General features: G+C 42.5%; 1 protein-coding gene across 1 annotated transcript in view; it reads right to left on the bottom strand.

Moving 5' to 3' along the window:
* The window catches only part of Cd48 (CD48 molecule), a 22,153-nt gene extending 10,159 nt beyond the window's left edge, over positions 1–11,994 (bottom strand). The window contains exons 1-2 of the mRNA XM_008840799.3: positions 11,869–11,994; positions 1,264–1,560 (exon numbers count right to left, since the gene is read on the bottom strand). Coding sequence (XP_008839021.1) covers positions 1,264–1,560; positions 11,869–11,944 — 373 coding nt within the window. The 5' untranslated portion in view covers positions 11,945–11,994. The remainder of the gene's footprint in view (positions 1–1,263; positions 1,561–11,868) is intronic.
* Between the last annotated feature and the right edge of the window lie 261 nt (positions 11,995–12,255).

Here is a 12,255-nt window from a genome sequence, read left to right as displayed (position 1 = left end):
TGTGTGTTTTGTTTTGAAATTGATGACTTTGAACTTCAGATTCTCCTGCCTTCATCTCTAGGATGCTGGGATTACAGGAGTGTGCCATCATACCCAGTTTATAAGGCTCATCCATGCATGCTAGGCTAGCACTCTGCCAACTGAGTTTAATCTCCAGTCTGAAGGTTACGCAGAATGTGACTGCTTACATAAACGTTCCATGGATATTTTATTTATTTTATTATTTTATTATTTCATTTCATTTATTATTTTATATTTTATTTGGTCTTTTTGAGACAGGGTCTCTTCTGTAGCCCCAGCTGGCCTGGAACTTGCTCTGTAGACCAACCTGGCCTTGAACTCACAGAGATCGGCCTGCCTCTGCCTCATGAGTGCTGAGACAAAGGGTGTGGGGCACCATGCCCTGCTTCCATGCATAGTTAAAAAGAAGTAATAGGCTAGAGAGATAGCTCAGCAGATAAGAACACTGACTGTTCTTGCAGAAGACCTGGGTTTGAATCCCAACAGCCACATGGCAGCTAACAACTGTTCTTAACCCCAGTTCCAGGGGATGTAACTCCAGTTCCAGGGGATCAGACAGTCTTTTCTGTCCTCACAGGCATTGCACGACACGGGTGCACTTACCTAACATGCAGGTAATACATGCATACACATAAAATAAAAATAATAAAATTTTTTTAAGTTAAAAAAAAAAGGCTGTCTTGATAGAAGCTTGGCCACTACTAGGCAATTGGTTCAAAGGAGTCATTGATGGATTTGTAACTGAATACACTATTGGGGAGTAGTGGAAACTGGAGGAGTGGAGGAAGTGAATCACTAGGTGCATGCTTTGAAAGGTCTGTCTGCTTCCTGGCCCCTTTTCCTCCCACCTACTTCCCAGCTACCATGAAGTGAGCAGCTCTGCTCCACTGTACCCTCTGCCATGGTGTTCTGCCTCCACAATCCCATAGTCAGGGGGCCAACTGACTATGGACTAAAACCTCTAAAGCTGTAAGACAAAACGAATCTTTCCTTGTTTAAATAGTTTCTCTTGGGAATTTTGTCTAGTAATGAAAAACTAACACTCGTTCTCTTCAAATCTTAGACTCATTTCAGAAGAGATTTTCAATGTCCAACAGTTGCCAGTTTTGACATCTTCTAGCTCCATAAGAAATTAAGCCTGTCCTGATATTTTCTTTTTCCTCTGTCAGAGTGTCTCAAGGACTCCCAATGGTCCACCCAGGTCCCTGAATAGGGATTTGTCCCTTGGCTCCCCAAACTCACCCCAAACGGTCAGGTTTATTGCCCACTCTTCCTCCCTTTCGTTATACACTCTCAAGTAATAAACACCGCTGTCCCTTCTCCAGACTTCATAGATGTGAAGAGCACCGCTTTCCAGATCAAGCTTGACGCGGTTCTTAAATGTACTATTGAAGTACTTCGTTTTATTTTCATGTTCTAAGATCTTCTGTTTAGTAGTGTAAAGCCAGGTTAGACGTTTGTAGTTCCCAAGATGTTTCCTGGGGGGTAGCAGAGTTACATTGCTTCCGGTCATCACATTTTTCGTTTGTTTTGGATAACCTGCCAATGAAAGTTAGAGTGAGACCCTCCCTGCAATGCTGTCTAGTGGCCCAGCTTGAACTGGTGGGATAGGGAAGAAGAAAGGGCATTTTTTTCTTGGGTGCAGAAAGTACAGTCTCCATCTGAGGTTTTTGTCTCCTGATCGAGAATTCAGTGAAAATTGGAGCCTGAGAAACGGGCATAGGGGAGCAGGATGTATTGGTCATAATTTAATTCTGCCCTTGGACACAGCCCTAGTGCTTTCTCATTCACATTCTCTCTCCCTCTCTCTCCCTCTCCCTCCCTCTCTTTCTTCCTCTCTTCCTCTCTCTCCTTGTCCCTCTCTAGCATTTTCACATAAATTTATGTCGTCACCTTCTCTCTATGTGCTTCCTGTTTGTTCAGTTTCATTTGATAAGTGCTTTAGTCTCTAGAGGCATATACATAAACATTATGTGATTATACTCTAATAGATTTAATACAGTATCATGAGATAGACACAAAAGTAAATCAACCTGTGTTGAAATTGTAGCTTTGCTGGCAGAGTGTTTGCCTAGCATGCACAAAGTCCTTGTTCCATCCTAGCACGGTATAAGCCAACTGTAATGGTGCATGCCTGGGATTCTAGTACTCAGGAGGTGGAGGTCAAAGGATCAGAAGTTTGAGTTCATCCTTGGCTACATAGTAAGTTTTTGGTCAACCTGTGCTACATGAGATCCTGTCTCCCCCCCTAAAAAGTTAATATAATATCTTGTTACTATTATAAAGACAAACATGAGATGGTATGGGACTCTCCCACTCACCATTCAGGTATAGCAGAAATACCAGGAACACCTTGGAGCAGATGGCCACTACTGTGTCAGAAGATGTTTAAAAGCTAATACTTGTTGAGAATCATGTGCCAGGCCCTATTTAAGGCATTAGGAATACTTCAATGAGTTAAGCAGCAAAGGTCCTGGAGCTAACAGTAAGAAATAAATGCAGTAACTACATACATTATCTAGTATATTAGGCAATGATAATTACTATGACCAAAGAGAAAACTCAAAGTAGAGAAAATGGAGTCATGAGTCCTGGTAGAGCTTTAGAGCACATAGATGTCATATTAAAGGTGATGAATTGGTCACATCTGAGCAGACTTAAAGAAGGCAAGAGAAAGCCAGGTAGATACCTAGTATAACAGTAATCCAGGCAGAGGAAAACCCAAAGCAAATCCCTGTGGTGAGAGGGTGTCTGTCATATTTAACCAACACCAAAGAGACCTGAGTGGATGATGCTGAGTGAGGAAGAGAAGTGGGTCAAGAGACACAGGAGAGAGAGGGAAGGACTGAAAACAGTAAGATATTTTCATTTTATTAATAATGTTTTACTTTGATTTAAAAAATTCTAATTCATGCCTGTAATCTCAGCACAGGGGAGGCTGAGGCAGAAAGATCATGGTTTGAGGCCAGCCTGGGCTAGAGAGTCAGTTTCAGGATAGCCTGGTCTACCCTGTCTCAACATATATTAATAAAAGGACTAGAGAGATGGCTCAGTGGTTAAGAGCACTGGTTGCTCTTCTAGAGGAGCTGGGTTTGGTTCCCAGCACCTACATGGCAGGCAACAACCACCTGTTACTCCAGTTCCAGGGGATCCGGCTTTGCACAACATAGTGCAGTTACATACATGCAGGTAAAACATTCATATGCATAAAATAAAAACAAATCAATCTGGCCAGGTATGGTGGCATTCGCCTTTAATCCCAGCACTCTAGAGGCAGAGTCAGGTGGATCTCTGTGAGATCGAGGCCAGCCTGGTTTACATAGTGAGTTCCAGGCCAGCTGGGGCTACAGGAAGACCCAGTCTCAAAAAGACCAAAAAAAAAAAAATCAAAAAATTTTTAATTGGGGACTGAAGAGATGGCTCAGCTGTTAAGAGCATAGGCTCCTCTTGGAGAGGACCCAGATTTGATTCCCAGCACCATATGGTGGCACACAACTGTTTGTAACTCCAGTTCCAGGGGATCCAACACCCTCTCCTGACTACCACAGACACTGTGTGATACAGGTGCACTTACATACACTCATACACATAAGATTAAAATAATAAATAAAATATTTTAAAATTTTAATAAAGCAAATCATTCTAAAAATTCCCTGTAAAATGACTCACATGGTATATGCATTTATATTTTTCTTAAAAGTATATTATTAGAAAGTAAAAAAGTACAGATCACTTGCATAAAGCATTATCTGAGAAAGTTTGGCTTGAAGAGAGAATTTCTGTAAAGTCACTTATATGTTCCTGCAAGAGCTCTAACAGTGCCTTTATACTGAGAGGTTTTATTAAATAACAGATCTTAGACACAAATAATTAGACCACTGCCTCTTTCCAGTCCACATCCTTTTCATCATTTTTGCATTGGGTGGTGTCATATATACAGGTATTTTGGGATCTAGCTAAGAGGAACTAGAATTGGGGGATGTTAAGTTCTGTAGGATGTCTTTGTGTGGTTCATAGACTGTGTGGGAGACTGCCACTCACTTAGGCAAATAAATCACGCTCTTGGATATCCCCTCTGCCCACTGTGCCACCTCACCTTCCATGTTCCTGGCCATGTGGCAAAGGAACTGTTGATATCTGCCATTACCCAAAGCATCCTCCTCAACTACTAAAAGATAAAAATGCCTATGGCTTTCAAGATTCATCCACCCTTCATTTCAGGATTCATTAATCCTATAATCTATCTAGCTGTTCAACAAACATTTGTTGAGCACCTACTCTGTCCTAGAACCTAATTATAAACACTCAGGCACTTATTCCCAAGGAACTTCTGATTGGTTCAGTCCATATTTTATAATCCCTCTCACAGAATCAATTCAGTCAAACAACAAATACTGCACAGCCACATGTGTCTGACATACCTAGGCTTAGATATCAACAATGCATACAGACAACCAGATAACTTAGGAGAACATTCTCACTACGCTTTTTGTTTTAGATGTATTGAGATGCATCATTTAGCCTAGGCTGGCCTCCAAGTCACTATGCAGGCAAGAATGACCTTAAACTCTGGATCCCCTTGCCTTAGCCTCCCAAATGCTGGGATAATAGCCATGTACCACTATATCTAGCTCTTACCTGGCTTTTAACTGTTTAAATATATTTTCCATATTTATTCTCATTTTTGTTTTCCTTATGAATTAATAGAAATCATAATAATACATGGCCTAAGTCAGTGTTTTCCAATTTTTTCATTATTGACATTTTGTAGTTTAGGGCCAATATATATATTTTGGGGGGGGGGAGGTTCTGTCCTGTGTGTCTAAGGATCTTTGGCAGCAGCTGTGGCCTCTGCCCACAGGATGGCAGTAGCAATTCCTTATTTGAGACAGCCAAAAGTATAACTAGGTATTGGAACAAAAATTCCTCTACTTTCACCATGAAAAACCAGCCTAAGCCATCCTGGGCAGGTGCTCTGACAAGCCTTGAACTTATGCCCAGAGGATAGAACAGTTCACCAGCTGGTGATGGAGGCAAGTAAATGTGAGACTATTCCAACATGGGAGAGTGTTGAAATGTTCACTCACATGGGATGTTGTATCTTCATCCTCAACCACCTACGTGTAACAATTCTAAAAAGGCTGACTTAATCATTGGGTGTGGCTTCTTACAGAGAAATGAGGAAGTGGTAACTTTGTCTTTTAGAAGGTAGATGAAGCGACAGTAAAGGGAGCTACTGTTTGGGGTTAATTTAATAGGAAAAAGCGGTTAGTGATGCATCTAGGTGCTTAGGATAAAGTAACAGTGCTTGCCTGGAACTTATAATAGGGATAGAAATGATCTTGCCTGTGTCCACCTATGCTTCTTGTCTGTTAGAAAAACAGAATTAGACTGGCTTGGTGGCACATGTCTACATCCTAGCACTTGCAAGGTTGACTCAAGAGCATCGTGAATTCAAAGCCAGCCTGTGCTGTATAGTGAGACCCCGCAACCACCATTAAAACCAAAAGAAACAAACAAAGCCAAACACCCTCATAAAGGGGAAAATATATCAAAAGAGGGCATAATCTCATACCAAAGACATTGCTCAGGAAAGAGAAAAAGGCTCTAAAGAGGACCTTCGATTGCTATAAAAATAATCTTGTGTTTCTAATGAACCTCTTATAGAAGAAAAGATGAGTCTTAAATATACTGATATGGAGTTACCTGGAGCTCTCTAATGAGATGAAATATTTAACAAGTCCATATGAACCTTTTTAGGAACTAATTTGGCAATACATATTAAGACCCAAGATTTGGGTCTTGAGCAACACTAAACAGGATGATATTTTCTTAGATAAGAAACAAAATGAGTCTAGTGAGGAATACTGCAGTGGATTCTGCATGTAAAAAAGGAGAAACAGAAGCAAACCATCCTCTGAAGACATTATAGTTGTGGACAAGAAGGAGAGTAGGGCATTCCATGAAGGGACACAGAGGAAAAGAGAGCTTAGGTATAGTTTGTTTTATTTAGGGACTGAAATGGCTTAAACTATGATAAGTGAAGAAGCCAAGGGAGGGGAAAATTCACAGGGAGGGAATGGCTGTGGGCTTGTATGGGCTCAGTAAGAAGTTCAAGGCACAGGTCTTAGAGAAGAAGGCTGCAAACTAGTGCTCTGAGGAAAGCCAGGGAGGAAGACAGAAATGTAGAGAAGTTTGTTGGTTTGGAAACGGTGGACAGGAAGCTGAAGGGCTTCCGGCACAATAACCTCTAGGGCCTACTTCTTCAGCAAAGTAGATGACAAGTTCATTGCTGATAGGCAGAGGTAAGATACTTTGAAGATAAAGGCGAAAGTTTGTTAGAGTCACTGTGGGAAATGTTATAGACACTATAGCCACTCTGAGACAGCCCCCCCCAACCGCCCAGCATGGCTGAAACAATGACTTATAAATTACGCCTTTCCTCTTTCCTTCCTTCCTTCCTTCCCTCTATCTCTATACATTCAACTCTTCATACATACATACACACATCAACTTAATCATTTATTCACTCATCTAATAACTGTGTGGGAAGCACTTACTGTGGGTGTGGTGGCTCAAGCCTATAATACCAGCACTCTGGAGGCAGAGGCAGAGGCAGGTGGATCTCTGTGAGTTCAAGGCCAGCTGGGGCTATAGGGAGACCTTGTCTCAAATAGACCAAAAAAAAAAAAAAAAGCACTAATTCTGTGATAGGTGCAATAAAAACAAACAAACAAACAAATAAATAATAGGTCCTTCCTTTAAGGATCTTCCATTTCAGTGAATAGAAACAAACCAGCAATCAACAATTCCACTATTGATGCATGTTGGTATGAGGAAAATATAGGCTTTGGCAAAGAGACACAAAGAAGAAAGTGCTAGCCACTAAGTAAAACAGACACCTTTAGGAGAACAATCACATGAATGCATCTTCCAAGTGTCCTTTCCATTATTTTCAATTAAAACATTAGAATGCAAATTGTGCGTGTCTAGAGGTATTCCTCTCTACCTTTTTTACTTTCTAAACATGTGTTCCATGACTTTGAGGCTATGCATGCCCCCAGAAATGTGTCTACCATCTTGTGCTTTCTTAAATTGTAGCCTTAAATTGAGCATGCTTGGTAATGTACTCCTTAACTGAGCATGTTAGCAATGTACTTATCCCTAAAGTGCTTTCCCACATAAATATGCATAGATAGACTCCCCAAATAAAACCCCTGTCTTTTCTTTGCTCATGGAGGGCATTGCTCTGGAAATAACCCCCATGTTCTCCTTACCTGGTACAGGTAATGACCCTTTCTTCCCTCTTTCAGGGCATAGCAGTGCTTTTTTGGGCTTTGTAGGCAAAAAGATGTTAACTCATTGCATTCAGATTCAGAGGCCAATTACTTGAGTTTAGGAGTGTGCTAGATAGCTTTAGTGTCAACTTGACACACCTGGGTTGAGGGAGCCTCAATTGGGGAATTGTCCTCATCAGACTGGCCTGTGGCCATGTCTGTGAGGTGTCTTCTTGATTGTTGTGTGATGTGGGAGGGCCCAGCCCACTGTGGGTGGTGCCACCCCCCAGCAGGTGGGCCTGTGTTGCATAAGAAAGCAGGCTGAGCAGGGACCAGAGGAGCAAGAAAGTAAGCAGCATTCCTCCATGGCCTGTGCTCCAGCTCCTGCCTCCATGTTCCTGCCCTGAGTTCCTACCTTGGGCTCCCTGATGAACTGTGACCTGGGAGATGTAAGACAAATAAGCCCTTCCCTCCCCAAGTTGGTAGTGGTCAGAGTGTCTGACAGCAATGGAGAAACAAACTAGGACAGAAATTGGTACCAGAGAGTGGGGTATTCCTGTGACAGACCTGACCTTGGTGTTTTCAGGAGGATTGTGGAAGCATTCAGAACTTTGGGCTGAAAAAGCCATTGAGTGCTCAGTGTGTTGCTATGGAGCTTAGAACTGTTATGCTGAAAGAGTTGTGAACAATGAAGGCCTGGCTTGTGAAGCTTCAAAGGGTCTGCTTCCCTATCAGGTTCTATCAAGGTTGTTTGTGTGATATTTTGACTTGAGAATCTGTGGGTTCTGGTTGGCTGGGACTGAAGAATCAGCTGTGATTAAGAAGAGACCGTAGCCGGGCGTGGTGGCGCACGCCTTTAATCCCAGCACTCAAGAGGCAGAGGCAGAGGCAGAGGCAGGTGGATCTCTGTGAGTTCAAGTTCAGCTTGGTCTATATAGTGAGTTCCAGGACAGCTGGGGCTACAGGGAGATCCTGTCTCAAAAAGACCAAAAAAAAAAAAAAAAAAAAAAAAAAAAAGAGAGACCATAGCTACTGGTTAGCTGGGGCTGAAAAATCAGCTGTAAGTAACAAGAGACCAGCATCACCATGGTGAAATCCTCTGGGCAGCATTTCCTTGGGGTCTTCACACAGAAGCTGTGGTCAAGAGGGGACCTGAGCCTCCATCCCTAGCTGAAAGCAGGACTTGGTAATGTGTGTCTCCTGCATGGTTCTGGTGTTGAAGGGGTCACAGAGAGCAACTAACGTTTGGCACTCTGAGAGGCCAGGAAAGTCCATAGGTGAAAGTGCAGCTTCAGCTGCAGTGAAACCCCGGGACTGAAGGGGTCATGGAGAGAATGAGGCTTTGCACCCCAAGAGGCAAGAATAGGCCATTGGTGAAGGTGTAGCCTCAGTTTCAGTGGCGACTCCCGCTTTTTGGAGATGCCAGGACCAGAGGGGAAAAGAAATAGATCAGATACTCAGAGACAACAAAACCAAGATTCATTTAAAAGGAAACAGGCACAGACTAGATGAAGGCAGGAGGTGACTGGGTGTGTGATGAGGTGAACGCTCAGAATTTCTGCTCTCTCATTCACCATAGCAGCTACTAGGGAGTTTTAAACAGAAACGTGAGACAAACATAACTACAGTGTGTACAGCAGCGAGCTGGAAGAAAGCAGTTATGGTGGGTGAATACTGTGATTGGAGATGACAGAAAGTGGTAGTTTGTCTAGGATGACAGGCAGTGGAATTAGATGGAACTGGACATATCTGAGAGACATATTTAAAGGTTAACTCACTTGTGGGAGGCAAGGGAAAGAAAAAAAAATGAGGATAAGTTCTAGAAATTTTACTTGCAAAATAGAACCAAAAAAGATGCTATTAACTGAAGTAGGGAACAGTAGAAGAGCAGTAAATCTGGGATGAGGGGCAGAATTATAGAAGTTTTAAGAAGTTAGGGCTGTAGTCACCTTTAATCCCAGCACTTAGGAGACAGAGGAAGGCTGATCTATGTGAGATCAAAGCCAGCCTGGTTTACATAACAAGTTCCAGGCCAGCTGGACCCTGTCTCAAAAAAAAACGTTGGTGCTGAGGGTGCAGTTCAGTGGTAGAGTGCTTATCTGACATGCCAGAGGCCTTTGTAAAAACAAACAACAACAACAAAAGAAACTTTGCATTTTTTTAGACACTTATTTCATGAATAGACAAGTTTTCAGGCGTCCCTTGATGCCGGGTATGGTGGTACAAGTCTATAATGCCAGCACTTGGGAGGTGGAGACAGGAAGATTACAAGATCAAGGTCATCCTCCTTGGCTACACAGCAAATGTGAGGCCAGCCTGGGCTACATAAGACCCTGTTGCAACAACAACAACAATAATAATAATAATAATAATAATAAATAGATAAATATTGCATCCTCCTTTTGATCCTGCACAGGCCTTTGTGACTCTCTCAATTAACAGAATACTGAAGTGTGACTTGCAAGGCTAGTTAGAAAAGACCATGCAGCATTTAACTGTTTCTCTAAATCATAATGTAGGAGGCTTCAGCTGGGTGGTACCAGGTACCTTGCTGTTTTGAGTCTTCTTGCAGACACTAGCCATGAGATGACTCTAGGCCCTGCCATGATCTCACTACAAGTAAGAGAGAGGCCATAAGTGAAGAGTACCGTGTACAACCCATTTCCACATTCATGAGCAAAGTTAGTTATAGGTATTATTTTTAGCAACAATGCTGTGGTAGCTCATTAAATAGCAGCAGAAACTCAGAACAAAAATGATGAGTCAAATTTTGAACTCCTTTCTGGCAAGTCTAGAACAGAGATGTCTAAAAATCAGAAACTCAGATCTGGGCCACAGGCAAGAGCTTTGGGCCTTGGAGTTCATTTATGTTTACCCCAGACTTTCATCATCTCACATGTATAGGTGTTCTGAAAGCACCTTCAAGTTTTACAATTTTCATTTACTCTTACTAGCAGCTCCTCAAAGAAATGGGAAATATGTTATTATTCCAATTTTAGAGTGAGGAAACAGGGGCTTAGGGAAATTTTGTGATTCATGGAAAAGTCCCATAGCATGGAGCCCAGACAGAACACAGCTCTACTGGTCCCAGGATAATGCCATTTCCAATGTACCCTGCTAAATGCTGTAAGGAGACAGCAAGATGCCTAGTAATGGAGGGCACTCTGAATTACTGCCTTGAAACCAGAGAGCTAGGGACTTCAAGTCTGAAGAGAGGTGAAGGAGGAGATCTGAGAGCGCTTTTCAACTTTTCCACAAGGGTAAACCTTACAAAAGAGGAGAAACTGCTTATATTCTTAGGAAGATATGAGTGGATCTTCCAAACAGAAGTTTTTGAGTTACTTATTCATTCATTTAACAGCTATTTACTAATCATGTGCTATGTTCCAGGTACTGTGTTAAGTGAGAAGAACACAGCATGGTCTCTGTCCTCATGGAGTACAAGGAAAGCAGGTCGCAAGCTTCAATCTGGAGCCCAGAGTTTCTATGAGAAGGTCACACAAAAGTGGAAGCCAACAGAGAGGCTGGAGAAGTAGAGGGCATGAGAATTCTAGACAGAAAGGTTTGTGCTTAGGACCAGAATGAAGACAGGACGCTTCTTTCCAGGTAAACAACAAAGCTAAGTTGGTTTCATCCCATGGAGCCTGTCCAGGACTTAGTCACAAACCTCACCAGACCCACAGAATTCCCACTTGAAGAAGCCCTATGTGATCGGTCAACTTTATCCCACACGGTTCTAGCTCTTCTCCCTAAAACTTGCACACCATCATGGTCTTTTAATGTCTTGTAACTTCTCTATTCATTTTACTCATTTTTACTCACAGTACTGAAATTAAAGTCCTTTATATGAAAAGCATGTATTTTGAAGAATAATGTGAAAGACAAAAGCTTAATTCCTTCTTCTTAGTTGCCCTGGGAAGAGAGGGGGTGAAGATGACTAGGCAGCTGAGCAGGTGCAGTGACTCAGTCCCTGGGCACATGAGGGAAACCAGCACAGGCTGGTAACAGAGGAGTGGGCCTTAACTCCTAACATAAATCAGATGTTTTGGGTTCCCTTACTACTGAGGGACCTTGGGCCTCTTCCTCGACCCTGATGTGGAGACTCTAGACAGAGCAATCCTTTCCATGTTTCTCTCCTATGATTTTGATCTATCTCTAAGACAATATCACTATTTTTCTTTGGGTAGAAGACAGGACTCTGAACTAAGCAGAGTTCTCAATGCCGAGGACACAGAGTGTGTCTGAACATAAATCATGACAACTAAAAAATATGTCAACTCACAGTGTAGAACTTCCTCTTAAAAATACTTTCTTACAACTTCACAGATCAGCGGCCATAAGCTGAAGTACAGAGACCCTACTTCCCCATCTCCCCTGGTCCTGTTTTCATCCTGTCCTCTTCTGAAAAGAGTAGAGCCTGGTTTTCCAGGACTAAGGAAAGCTCTCCAACCTTACCACAGCCCTGTTACTGGTTTGAAAGTTCCTGCTGTCCAAAGACCACCCCTTCTCCCCTTTCCTGCTTGGCCCTCACTTCAGAGCATATCTCAGGCAAACAGTTGGTGGAAAGTACCTTGAACTCCGATCACCAGTAGAAGCAGTTGCAGCAGCTCCAGAACCAAGCACCAGTCCCATTTTTTGAAGTTCATGCTACTTTGTGAAGCTTCCCAGAAACATGCGAGACAACTGTGAGAGCTGAGTTAGGTTTCCGGAACTGACATTCATGGGGGGACGCAAACGAGAGGAAGTTGTTTTTTTGGGTTTTTTTTTTTTTTTTTTAGCTTACAGGGGTAAGAGAATGGAGCTTCTAATGGGCTTTTTTCTTTTTTAAAAAAAATTTTGAGCCAGGCGTGTTGGCGCACACCTTCAATCCCAGCAATTGGGAGACAGAGGCAGGAGAATCTCTGTGAGTTTGAGGCCAGCCTGGCCTAGAGAGTTCCAGGCCAGCTGGGGCTACAAG

The sequence above is a fragment of the Nannospalax galili genome, unplaced genomic scaffold (assembly GCF_000622305.1).
Source record: "Nannospalax galili isolate Female #2095 unplaced genomic scaffold, S.galili_v1.0 scaffold579, whole genome shotgun sequence".
Classification (NCBI taxonomy): Eukaryota; Metazoa; Chordata; class Mammalia; order Rodentia; family Spalacidae; genus Nannospalax; species Nannospalax galili.
Note: the sequence above shows the minus strand (reverse complement) of the source record. Positions and strands in the feature narration are given on the sequence as shown.